Below are 13,491 nucleotides of genomic sequence, written 5' to 3'. Positions count from 1 at the left end.
CAACAGACTGCCAGACCCCGCTAGAGCCCCACATGTTTAGTCAGTTATCCAAGGGCTACTGAGATCACAGAGCCAGCGATACACCCAAAGGGACTCATTTGAAAGCAGCAGCCCTCCTGTGATATGTAAACATCACGCCCAGCCTCGATGTCGGGGGCCTTGCTGAGGGACCAAGATGCGGGATTAAGTCTGCCGTGCGACTGGAGCTGAAATCGATACGGCGGAGACAAAGTGGTCTGTAAGGTTTTCATGCAGTCTCAGTAAGCATTCAGTCAAATTTGTAAGACTTTAAAAAGTAATCTGCTTTGTTTACCACAGAACAAAACCCTTGGCGAGCAAACTCTGGTCTCTGTGATCCTCTGACCCTGTTTATGTCTGGCGTCATACTGGAGTTCTTTAGCCCTCAATATCATGTTAAATGTATCATTTCCCAAAAAATACTATTGTTCTCAGGAATGACAATGTCAGCCGGCCCACTACTTGGGTCCAGACTGAAATAATTCTTTATCTTATGTGAATTTCAGTTTTAGTCTTTTATCATATTTTTAGTTTCAAGAGTTTTTTTTGCTTCACTGTCACGTCCTTTAAATGGAACCTTTCATGTTCTGAAAGAACAAAGGACCACTTGTCTTGAAATGAGCCCTCAGACGTTCCATTATGCATCCAGGACACTCTGACGTGTCTCCTCTGCTGGCTCGCGGCTCTCATGGTCCTCGATTGGACCAATCGGTTCTGATAAAAGTTTCCTCAGACACCTCACGGTGTCTTTTTATGGAGGTAACACACAGACGAGCCATCGGCTGAGAGAAAGGCCCCAGTTGTGGTGATTTTCCATCACAAACAAAATGGTATTATTAATAGTGCTCCCCATTTGATGTCATTCAGAATGCCTGGATGTGTGTGTGCGTGTGTCAGACAGACAAGACAAGAACGGCGAGAGAGAGGCCGCGTCAGGCTGCCTGACTTAATCCAAACTGGAAACACATGACTTCTCAATATATCGTCTTTTGATTCAACGTGTACACATACTGTAGCAGTAACAACTCATACGATGTGCCAAAGAGAAGGAAAATCATTTCGTCATTTTTTAACTATGACAATAATCTAAGGCACGTGGGAACTCTGAGCTGTAAAACAATAAACAGAATTACAATGAATGTCTGATTGTGGTAATACCTCAGTTAGTACAGGAATGACAGGAAAGTTGCAGAGATTGAGACCCAAAAATCATGAATGCAGACATACGAATAAGACTCATGACTGGAAACTAATGTGCGTCTAAAACATCAAAACTACTCGGGGCGAGTAGTTGATGTACAAATGGTCATTTCGGGGGTGCAGTTTCCCCTTTAAGGTCTGACAATTCCCTTGGGTTTGTGGTAAACTGAGGTGTATGTATTTTAATACAATATAATATGATAAAATATAATGTATGGTTAAGACTGAGCTGTAACTTTATTGGCAGCTTATAAGTGGCCAGGTTGTAAAGAATCCCTTTAAATGATTTTTGTCCTATTCATCGGCTACATTTCATTTTGAATCAACATTTACCAAATAGTTTATAACATGTGGTTGTAGGCAGGTGTAAGTGTTTATTAATACATTTGTCAATGACTGCAACTCTCTCTGTGGTGACCCATCGGTGGAGGTTGGTGTATGAACAGATAATGAGCGAGAATAAAGTAAAACAGCTGTAATAATCTCTTAATCATCTAGTTATTGCTGCAAGTAAAATGTCACCAATCTAGTCGGCAACATTAATATATGCTAATAGATTCGTTATATAATAAGACATTGTGTCTGCAGATGAAAAACTGGAACCAAATCATAAATAAAAGGTAATTCGATAGTTTTATTAACCTGGTAACAAAAAGTTGTTTTTGTTAAACGTTCGAACCATGTCAAGTCAATTATTTATATAATAATTTATACATTTTCATACAAGCAGAGCTACCCCCCCCCCCCTAACTGGAAAAGCAACCCTAGCAGGGAGCCACTGGCGTTGGGCAATAAAAAGGGTCAGAAAGGCCCTATCTATGTGTCACAGTGCATGATGATTTGCCAACATGCCGTTTTAGTATCTGAAACACGGCAGCCTTGTAGAGAAGATAAAAGGGGGAAGTCCACAACCACAGCGGCCTGTGATAACAGCACGATCTCTAATTGGCAGGCAAAGGAACCATGCGACGATAAGACTTCTGAAGTTTCCTGGAAATCAAACTTTGCTCATCTGCTTCATCTGCCACGAAGAGTTTGTGCTGGTAAATTCAGCAAGAAATCATAATGTCTCCATCATATGCAAAAAATAAATCACCAATGAAACACTTAAGAATATATGTATTTAGAGTTATTTTGTGAAGTGTAAGATTAATATATACTGGTTGTAATGCTGTGTTACACTGAACAGGCATGCAAAGCAGTGTTTTATCAAACACTGGGTCTGTTACTGTATGCTTGTGAACGCCAGCACACAGGGCTTTGTGGTCAGTTCTTACTTGGCTATATAACTGTGTGCATGACAGGCCTGGATGTGCAGTCGGGGCCCAGGGGTCAGCTGAAAGATGACCCCGGTTCGTGTAAATGGCTTTAACATTCATGAACATGTCAACTTACATCCTACATATTCATAAGCTATAATGCATGCTTATGAAAATGATCTAGGTAAACCATCCACCATTAAAATGCTCAACATTATTTATTAGTTTGTGCAGCAACAGAAGGGAAACCTGTAATAACTAGGCTGCTTTTCCTTAAAGCTCAATGTGATAAGTTGACAAAACAGCTCCATCAAGCTCAAAGGGTCTGAATATGTAACAGCACACTGTTGCACTCCACATGGCGTCTGGCAGTGAGTGAGCATCTGTTGCCTGGTGCTCGCAGACCACAGTGATGTCTGGAAAACCCCAAGTTAATGTGGAAATAAAAAGAAGAAAATACATGAGTAAATAAAACCCCAAAAGTATGGAAATATAAAGACAAATAACAAAAGAATAATTGCAAGCATTTATTTATGTTATTTATATTTATTTAACAAAAAACGTTAATTTTTTTACATGTAAATTACTTTTTTCAGAGCTTTTCAGTGTCCACAGCAGATGCAACAGACTTCCACATACGCAGTGAGGATATTGGTGGTTTGAATCTGGAAAGGAAACATCATGGCGGAAGAAGAAGAAAATAAATATTTACATCAATAAATATATACAGAAACAAATGAACAAATAAATGTGAAAATAAATGAAAATGATTAGAATTATTTTTTTATATATATTATTTGTATTTATATTTCCAGATTTATTTATTCTTTTATTTATTTATTTTTATTTATTATTTATTTTCTTATCCTTTTACAGAATTATTCTTTATTATGCCACCAGATTCATCGGTTTATGTTGCCATGTATTGTATCATATTCCTATGGTTAAAACGTTGCTACAGCACTTTTTCTACATACTCAGTACAGAGCTGGAGTTGACACTGAAATCCAGTTGCACAGTCTTGAGCAGAACTTTTTACTGGAGAACAACAAAGCAAATTTGCCAAAATACAGAAACAATTTCATTAAAACAAAAAAACATCGTTCACACATACATTTCTATACCTAATAATGTATGAAATCCACAGTGATTGTAAATATCTAAGTTCATATTCTGGTAGTTTATACCTGAAGGGTAAGCCAGTATTTTAGTATTGCACTTCAACAAAGTTGGGGGACCACAAGAATGGAGGAGCACAAAATGCATGTATGTAAAGAAACAGTTGAAAGCTCCCTCCAGAGCCACAGAAGACATACTGTCTCCACATACTGAGTAGTATTCCTCGTGACCAGTAAACTGTACTGAACGTATGTCAAATATTTCGAGTGCCCCTTTAAGTACAAACGAGTATTTTCAAAAAACAAAAAAACAGCCACTTCATACTTATACTCCACTACATTTTAGTAAGCAAGATTGTACATGTTACTCTGTTACATATATCTGACAGTTCTAGTTACATTGCAGATCGTTATCTTACAATCAAAACATATGATCTATGAAATGTGTCAAAATACCCAAGCAGCATGGCCTGTTGCTCCCGTTAGACCCAGAGACCAGTACTCCTACACTGGAGCACGACGTGGTCCCATCTGAGTGCAGCGTAAACCAACATTATGTCTTGAAACTAGATTCTGACACAAGGTCCCTCTATACAAGACGGGGCGACAAAGATTAGGTAACAATGCACTACTGTACTTTTGTGGTGCAAGTATGAAATTGTTAAAATCAGGTCTATCTTGACCAACTAAACAGCTAAATCTACTTTCATTCAACGCATCAGTAATAACAATGAAATTATACGATATGTAAGTGTTTTGACTTTTAATATGTTAAGTCAGGCTGGTCTCATCCAGCATTCGTAGCCTACAAAAAATAAGTTATTTGTAGATATTCCACCAAATTATTTCGCATGTTATCCACGTAAATATGGAAAGGGGAGTCTGAAGACAAAGACCGCAAATACCCACCCAGCGTGGGAGGGAGGTGAGACGGATGGGTCCAACAAACATGGATCTCTCACCCAGGAGACCGTCGTTTCTTCCCCAATTGAAACGAGAAGTCAACGTTGATTTATTTGTCACGTAACTTGCGTAATTATTCTAACCCAAACGACAATCTATTCCCACACTTAACTAAGTATTGTTCTGAAGACACTGTGTGCATGGTAAGAGCAGAGATTGATACCATACCAGCCGTTGATATGAGGATATGTTGGTTAAGTGAGTAAGCATTTAGCTTGTACTCCTTGAAGTACAATTTTAAATGCAGGACTTTTACTTAAATGATGGATCTGAATATGTATTCTACGACAGGAACTCCAGCTACCGTGGACTTTATGTTGCCGTCTGAATCCTCCCGTCAAATGTGTCTTTTAAATTGACACAAGATTCAGAACAATGCGTCTCGATAATGTAAACACCATATGTTTCATTGCTGCAAATCACATAGCTGATACCAAGCACCACTGATTGTGTATGTGAAATGCTTTCTAGGCATATTAGAAGCTATAGATTATATAAAATGCAATCCAACACTAAGCATTCGGCTTTACCTCCAACTCACCATACCCAGGATTATTCCCGGGGGCACTGACTTTTTCTGCCGTTGGCTGCTGCCCCATCCCATTTACCTTCTTAAGCCAGTCCTTCTCCACATACGCTCTCACTTCCCCCACTGTACACCTTTTTCCTACATCCAGGGCCAGCAGCTTTCCGAACATCTCCATGGCCTCCGGAGTGAACCTTTTCCACAAGGGAGGAACGTCCTCATCGGTGTTGGGTCTCTCCTCCATTTGGCACCAGTCCGCGAACTCTTGGTAGAAGTCGTCCGAGTCCAGGCAGCACTCCCAGGGGAAGTAACCTGTAAGGATGCAGAAGATAACCACCCCGAAGGCCCAGGTGTCCAGGCTTGGCTCCACGCTAAGTGGAGGAGCGGCCACTTCTTTCTGGCCCTCCATCAGGGCCATGGTACAGAGCTCCGGGGCCATGTAGGGCAGGGTTCCCGTGATGAAGCGTATCAGAGTGCCTCTCTTCTGGGCCAGTCCGAAGTCCGCCAGCTTGACCTGGCAGCAGCGATTGTCCAACAGGAGGATGTTTTCAGGCTTGATGTCTCGATGGACCAGGCCGTGGCTGTGGATGAACTCCAGAGCACTGGCGATCTGGAGGACGCAGCGTTTTACCGAAGATTCTGGGATACCCACCTAGAACAATCAGACAAAGGAGGGATGGGGCTCTTTGAGTCATTTTCAAAGGTGCCAGAATAAAAAAGTGAGCGCTCATCACAAAGCATGGCTTTAAGAAAGAACGGAAGAATGGCAGGATCCAAATGTCCAGCCTCCAGACTGTCAGGCGTACTGTGCACAGGGTCATTGTTGCAGTTGATTTCTACACAGTTCATTCTTTTGTCGGCTAAAAAAAAGTCTGTAGAGAGTCCATATGACCCACGATTCTGGACTATTAAAATCCTAAATACAGATTCTCCACTTAACATGTAAATTCCTTGCCGTATGTTTTGAGGAATGCCTCTTTACCTCACCGTTCAGGACCTACGTATATGTAGGTTGTCTGACAATTTAATTGATCTTTTCTCTCTGCGATTTTTTCTGCCTGCAATGTTCTTTTACAAAGGCAACATTTATACTTTGCCACATGGATAATGGCAATCAGATGCAACACTTTATGAGCGTGTTTGGGCCGTAATATCATTAGTGCCATCATTTCCGAATCAGACCTTGAGACGGGACGGATAGCAATTGCAGGTGATGCACATTTCATGTCTCGATCAACGGCCGTAACCCATTCTTTGTGAATTCACCCGGCAGTCTGTTTTTGGCAATGTTTGACTCACCTTTGGCTGGATGACAGCAAACAGGTCCCTTCCGATGACAAGCTCCTGGGCGAAGCAGTAGTGCTCATTGGACTGGAAGGCGATGCCAAAGAGGCCCACGATGCAAGGGTGGCAGGACAGGTGTAAGGAGATGCAGTACTCTCGCAGAAAGCCCTGCAGCTTAGTCGAGGCTTTGGGCATCACTTTCAAGGCCATGGGAGTTCCTGCAGATCATAGTTTACGTTATTCTTATCACTGTCCATGCACATCTTCTTTGTCTTACCAGAGAAACTGAGTCAGTAATGCCTCTTCAGTGAAACGGTGCTGTATACTCCAACGGTTTGCATTGGCTGGAAAGTCTGGGAAAGGTTTTTTTGCAGATTGCACTGCACGCTCATTTTTGGGATTTTCAGCACATCTACGCAAAATTGTAACTGTAACAGTAAAAAAATATTTTCTGACATTTCTTGTCGAAATAAATGTCTACATTCTTGCTTTGTTCTGGAGGGAAAAGAGGGCTTCGAATGAGCAAATGTAAAACATTTCATTACATGATTAAATGATTGGTGCTGGAAGAGATCAAAAAATGGAAGTGCGGTCATACCCCTGAAGCGATGTGTGACCAGTAGCACTTTGCCGTATTTCCCTCGGCCGATCTCCTTGATGATGTTGAAATGTTCCTGGATCTCCAGCTGACCGAGGCTCTGTGCCGTCAGCTCTATCAGCTCGTCAATCAGGCTGCCGTCAGCGAGGCCCAGCTCAATCATCTCTACCCATACACGGACAGGACAAAACCAATACTTACACAAATCTTAGGAGTATGAACACACACAGATTTTTGACTACCTACCTGCATTGTACCAAAAACAAATCCAGCATTTTTTAACAAATCACTTCCTGTCAGTTGCTTTCCATTTATATAAAATGGTCACTAAATTAAAACCATGTCAATAAATGTCATAAACTCCATCTTCCAACGCGGCTGATTGGAACAAGTTAATACTTTTGATTTTGGACTTGGTCAGACAACACGTCGTACAAACTAGTTCCGTTTGAGTATAATCCGTTCGAGCATAGCCCAACCCTAAGAACTATCTAAGTGACAAAATTGCAATTGTATTTCATTAATAATGTCCCCAATTACACAGAAAATGTACTTGATTTTTTGTTCACGGAAGAACATGGGCCTTGTGTAGCAAAGCTGCTGTTTAAATAACTGTCTATACAGTTTTGTCACATGGACATTTTCAATGTTGAGATATTTGTACATACTTCCAATCATTCTCTTTTACCCCAAATTCTTAATTCCAGCACTAGTCTAGTGCAGACTTAATGAGTATTCCACAAATACACATATCACAAGTGCATATGGCAAATATAACCTTGAATCCTTACATTCTTGAATAATAATAACAGCAAAGTGTACTGATGATGTATAAAGACATTTAAGTTTGTGTTTGAGACACATTTGGCCGGGGGTAATTTGTCGATAATTGATAAAAATAAAAATAAAAATAAAAAATGCATATTATAATATATTACATTTTGTATTATATTACATACATATTGTGTTATCCTGTTATTAAAATGTGCTATTAATGACAGAAGCAGTAATAGCTTTCAATAGTAGAAATATTGGACATGATTAAATGTTGATCAGGTTCACGTCTTACCTCTTTTCAATTGGTTCCCAATAAAGTCACTGGAGTCTGAAAACACACAAAAGGACTCACACCACCATGCTAACAGGTGGCAACATCCAGTTTATCAATACGTAGTAGAAGTGTCGGTTGAACGTCTGTCCTGTCCGTCCTCCACCTTCACTGCTGCTGCTGCTGCTGCATGGATCCGCGTGCAGAGTGGACATGGGAGCTTTTCACTGCCCAACACGCAGCTCTGCTCTCAACTGCTGCGATGGGGACAGAGCCCACTTTGACAGCTGATTATAAACTGCCTCTGCATAGGGCAGACACACACACACACACACATGCCTATATACATGATAATCAGCTGCACACATATAGATGTATGAAAAGCATTGGCATAAACTTTGACATAGATATCAACTGTCATGGGTCGGATTAAATTAATTAACAATGATCTTTATGTACTTTTAGGTACTTGAACCGAATGCTTCATCAGAAGCTACACTTTGTTATACACAGTACTTTATAAGTTGAGAAAAACATGTGATCTCATGAATTGTTAAGAAGAAGCTACTAAAGTGTTTATGAAATATGTAAAATGAGCTCTATATTGATCCAAAACTAAAGCAGTGAAATCAGGGGTGGAGTGCTGTTTGTTTAAGTACCGGAGGGCCCCCATCATAGGGCCCCCATGTAACGACCGTTCCTACAGTGGCAAGTTTACATACATCAGCCAACTATAACAGACCTTTCGTCATATTGACAATATTATTCGGAGGCATCGTCAAAGGCTACCGGCAACTTTCAAAGTGGAATATGTTTCGCATGTTACTTGGTGTATTAGTTGACGTTGTGAATCAATCAACTCAACTTAAATGTCAATATGACAACTTTGACCGTTCCATTCCTTTTTATTGGCTCTCTCACATGACATCGGCTTTCCTGACAACTGGATCTTTTAGCGCCTAAAACATGTATGTGACTTTCCACCGGATATTCCTCACTTAAAAAAGTGAAAAAAGTATGCGTTTTGGTGCACTCCAGCAGCATTACGTCGATGAATAAAATGCTTATTTTTGATACTTTTAACTACTATGACTACTTCTGATAGTACTTTTAATAATTAACATGTTCAAACAGTGCCTAATTACTATTTTGATCTGTGTACAGTGTAGTAATGCTACTTTTACTTCAGTAAATGATCACAATTTTCCTCCATTATTCCACCTTTGACCTCTTTGCAGGGATCTCTTGCCACTTTGCCACCACTGAGCTGAGATCTCAGGTCTCAGTAAATACAACACATGGGTCTCATGCTCTGATTAGATTACACACAGACAAACACTCACATCTTGCAAGGCTCCTGCCACACCGTGGTTTAGTCAGCATTAGGAAACTTAAACACTGGTACTGTAATACTAGTGTCATCCCACATTTGGTCAGAATCATCTTCTACAGTTGTGACGCTGTGGCTTTATCATTTTCAGATCTTATGAAAGAAATAATAGAATATGAGCATTTCTGGAGAGCACTAAACTGTTACAGTTACAGAAGAAAAGCAAATACAAGTTGATGTGGAAGAAAATGAAACATCCTATCCTGCAACAACACTGAGGCTATGTCAGTCCACCACTTAGGTCCACCACCACTTAGGTCCATTGGATGGATTGCCTTAACATTTCTCTCAAATGTTCATGGCCCTCAGAGGATGAATCCTACTGCCTTTGATGCTCCCTTGACTTTTCCTCAAAGAGCCACCACAAGGTTGATATTGTTTTTTATTGAAATATCTCAACAACATTTAGATTGATTGCCATGAAATTTGACATACATGGTGCCCAGAGGATGAACCCTAATGAATTTGGTGACACTGACGTTTCATCTATCACCATCAGTCATGGTATCGAACAATTTGGTTTATGACCAAAACCTTTTGACCAAAGCACTGCCATCATTGTCTGCTGTAATTTCTGTTTAGTGCTAATTAGCAAATGATGGCATACTTACATGCTAAACTAAGATGAAGATGGTAAACATTACACCAGCTAAACATTCGCATTAGCATTGTCAAAGTTTCTAAGTCAATACTAAATGGACTTGTATTTATATATCTCCTTTCTCGACTGCTCAAAGCACTTCATACTACATGTCAACATTCACACAAGCATTCTTACCCTGATGGCAGAGGCTGCCATGCCCGATGCCAACCCTCCCATTAGGATCTAATCTAAATACACACATTCACACACGTGACACAACCATCATCCAATCAGTGGAAGAGTTCAAACTCCGAGCCACAGCCGCATCATCCTGAAGCCAAGTTCAAACTAAACAGCCTTTAACTTTGTCTAAATACCTTAGGATTATTTATTTATTTATTATTTGTTTTGGTGAAGCTCTTTTTAGATAAGCATGTCGAGGCTTTAACGTAACAGGGTCAAACTATACAAGATCTTTCATCAGGAGGAATCCCTTTTTTTCCAAGCAATATGCATAACTCTCCTTGTATTTATGCTTGTCGTTGGCACATATCCACAAAATACCTGTTCTCACTCACACATCCATGGTTTAAACACGTCTTTACTATTTCTTCTCGGCGCAACAACAACTTTGGTCATTGTTGGAAATGTAACACATACAGTAAAGTTCCTAATGTTACAGGCCACCCCTCCCCCAGACATTTAACCTGCTAGATATCTGGCATTACAGAGCTGTTAGCATGGATGAGACTTCCTGTCTTGTTAGGTTTTTTTTGTGTGGTACCTCTGAATAGCATCATCTCATCTGCAAACAAATTCAGATAAAGGAGGAATGCGAGACGGAATCAAAAGCTCAGGCTTGTTGTGAGAGTGTCCAAGATTTCTTTAAAAGTCTTCCAAGTCTTTGGAAGAGCCAGACTCTGTATGCTTTTTCAATTGTATGCCAACCTCCAGGCATAGTGCTCATAATGTACGTCATCTACACTGTTGCAGAGAATTGCAGGAAAGACTCCTCGGTAAATGTAACACTGATTATCAAACAATGTTTTTGCAGCGCAGGATAAATAGGGACGTGAGAGTAACATTGAATGCTCATTGATTGGAACTTTCCACTTCAACACATGGCCCTGAACTGGAAGCCATGAATGCACTCAAGCTGTGGCACTCACACAGACAAATCCCCTGAGGTGTCGCCCACAACTCGGGCAGGCCTAATGGGGTGTTGTCTGCACCTGTGTGTGCAGTGTGTGTGTGTTGGCCTGTTTCATTTACAGCTAATTCACTCAACACTGTGAACTCTGCTAGCTATTCTGGAGGCACCAAGCACCCACATGAGCAGGACTACCGGTACAAAGAAACAGATACTTTGGTGTGCTGGTCTCTATAGGGCTGTGGTGGGTTAATGAGGTGTCAGCCACATACAGTCCAGGGCTGTTGGCTTTCACTGAAGCTATAAAGGTCATTTTGTTGTAAATGAAGCGTAGATTCTTTTGGGTGACCCATCCAAGGAAAGTGGTCAGACATTAACATGGATTGAGGTTTTGAATTTTTAAATCAGCTCATTATAGTCTGAGACAAAGTTTAGATCCACCTTTATGTCTCTATTTGTTCTACGACATGGATCCTAAAAGCATCCTGTTATGTTCTGTCCACCAACATCAACCCTCCCGAGTGCTCAGGCTGTGTGAGGCTGCAGTGATTGAAGTTGTGTTGTGGACGTGTTATGAAGTTTTTGATCATCATGTTACGCTGTCACCACAGCCATGGGATCACGTCATATTTGGGATCTTTTACATCCCAGGCGCCAGACCGGGTCCATATCCCAACTTCCCATCCCATCGACATACCACTGCTGTCCTCATAGTTTCACAGGTATGGAATTACTGAGCTGGGACAGACCAGGAGTTCTTGCAGTTCATTTGGCAAACACGTTGAGATCAATTTTAAGAAGACACACCATGGAGTGTAGTTTCAGCTGTCAGTGCAGGGATATCAGTGAGCAGAGTATTGCTGTTTTCCACGATTAATATTGGGGAGGCATTCAAAATGTTCTTGTTTTTGACATGAAGTGGAAATGAAGCCAAGACGATCAATTCCAAAGCAAACTGGAGGGAATATCAACCCCAACTGATGATTGCTCCACCCACCACATCATGGAAAGTTCATCAGGAGAAATGGGGCCTAACTTGTGCCTAATTATTCAGCTGGGGTGTCTTCAAGTTCATAGTGCCCACAATTCTCTGAAGAAATCTGTGAATATCTTACAGGAACACTTTATGTTACAAACAAGCATAGTTTCCCAAATGTCAGAGTCAGATTCGAAGATCAATATCATCTTCAGCTCTGAGGGTCCAGAATGAAGATTGTGTTAGGGCATGACACACCTCAAAGCCTTGGAGCAAGGGGAACTGGCTCCATCAACAGTGAAGAAGAACACTTTGCATGAACTCAACTGTTATTTACACGGTGAATCTTATGTGCAGGTGTAGAAGTAGACATGGTGGTTTCCAGGACACTTTCATAGCATATGTCCTGCTTCCAATCTCAATATGAATAAATCAAGAAACAGGGCTGGACTGTAGATCTACAGCAGAGTAAGGAATCAAACATTGTAAGTCTGCCAGCAGAGGCAGAGTGCTCTGATGGAGATTTTAATACTCTCTTCACCGATGACTTAACCTTGCACTGCAGCTGGATTCTCACAATGTCACGAGAACATGCAAGAATCGCTGGATCACATGTCACACGGAAATTCATCTTATCAGGCTTCAAGCAATGCATTTGTGTGCGGCAAGCGAGTGCATGGACTAATCAGCATCCTGTGAGGAGCTATTGGCAGCTCCGTGCATGTCTTAGTGTGCAAGACAACACAGAAACACTTCTGTTGGTTCAAAACAACAATTGTTGTCACTAAGTCATATTTAAGATTGTCTTGAGGTGAGAATATTGATCGGTTTCTATGTAATTAGCTTTTAGATTGCTTGTTCTTTGTTATCTGACTTTCAAGATGTGAAAGAAAGGCAGAATAGTTGTTGAGATTTGTTCACACATGAATGCTTACATTTGGTTACATTGCTATTTGCTGTCATTGAAAATAAAATGATGAAATAACAATGTATGTATAGGCTACTTGTATTGTTTAAAATAATGTCGGCAGGGACTGTTGGCCCTTGGGCATTTTCACATTATCAAATCTGGCCCTCTTTGTTTGGACAAGTTTGGACACCCCTGGCTTAGGGGGTTCGGTTCTTTATCAATATCCGTATAGGTTCATTTTCATTTCTAATTACTTGCTGTTTATAAAAATATATTTTAAAAAGAGTAAATTCAGGACAGAATCTGAATTTATAAATATTTGATAAATAACTACTGTTGTTTCTAGAGCCGCAGCAAGGCAAGGCAAGTTTATTTGTATAGCACATTTCAACAACAAGGTAATTCAAAGTGCTTCACATAAAACCATTAAAAGCATCAAAACATAAGGCAAAAGAAAAGGAGATTTCA

General features: G+C 40.5%; 1 protein-coding gene across 1 annotated transcript; it reads right to left on the bottom strand.

The window, feature by feature from the left end:
• Positions 1-4,736: 4,736 nt before the first annotated feature.
• On the bottom strand, positions 4,737-7,129 carry LOC306780468 (serine/threonine-protein kinase SBK1; the record flags this gene model as incomplete). Its single annotated transcript, XM_079272861.1, has 3 exons — positions 4,737-5,736; positions 6,384-6,586; positions 6,967-7,129. 3 exons carry the CDS (start codon positions 7,127-7,129, stop codon positions 5,071-5,073), a joined length of 1,032 nt encoding a protein of 343 aa, XP_079128987.1. The 3' UTR covers positions 4,737-5,070.
• Positions 7,130-13,491: the final 6,362 nt, after the last annotated feature.

Source organism: Melanostigma gelatinosum (assembly GCF_949748355.1).
Source record: "Melanostigma gelatinosum genome assembly, chromosome: 8".
Taxonomy (NCBI): domain Eukaryota; kingdom Metazoa; phylum Chordata; class Actinopteri; order Perciformes; family Zoarcidae; genus Melanostigma; species Melanostigma gelatinosum.
Note: the sequence above shows the minus strand (reverse complement) of the source record. Positions and strands in the feature narration are given on the sequence as shown.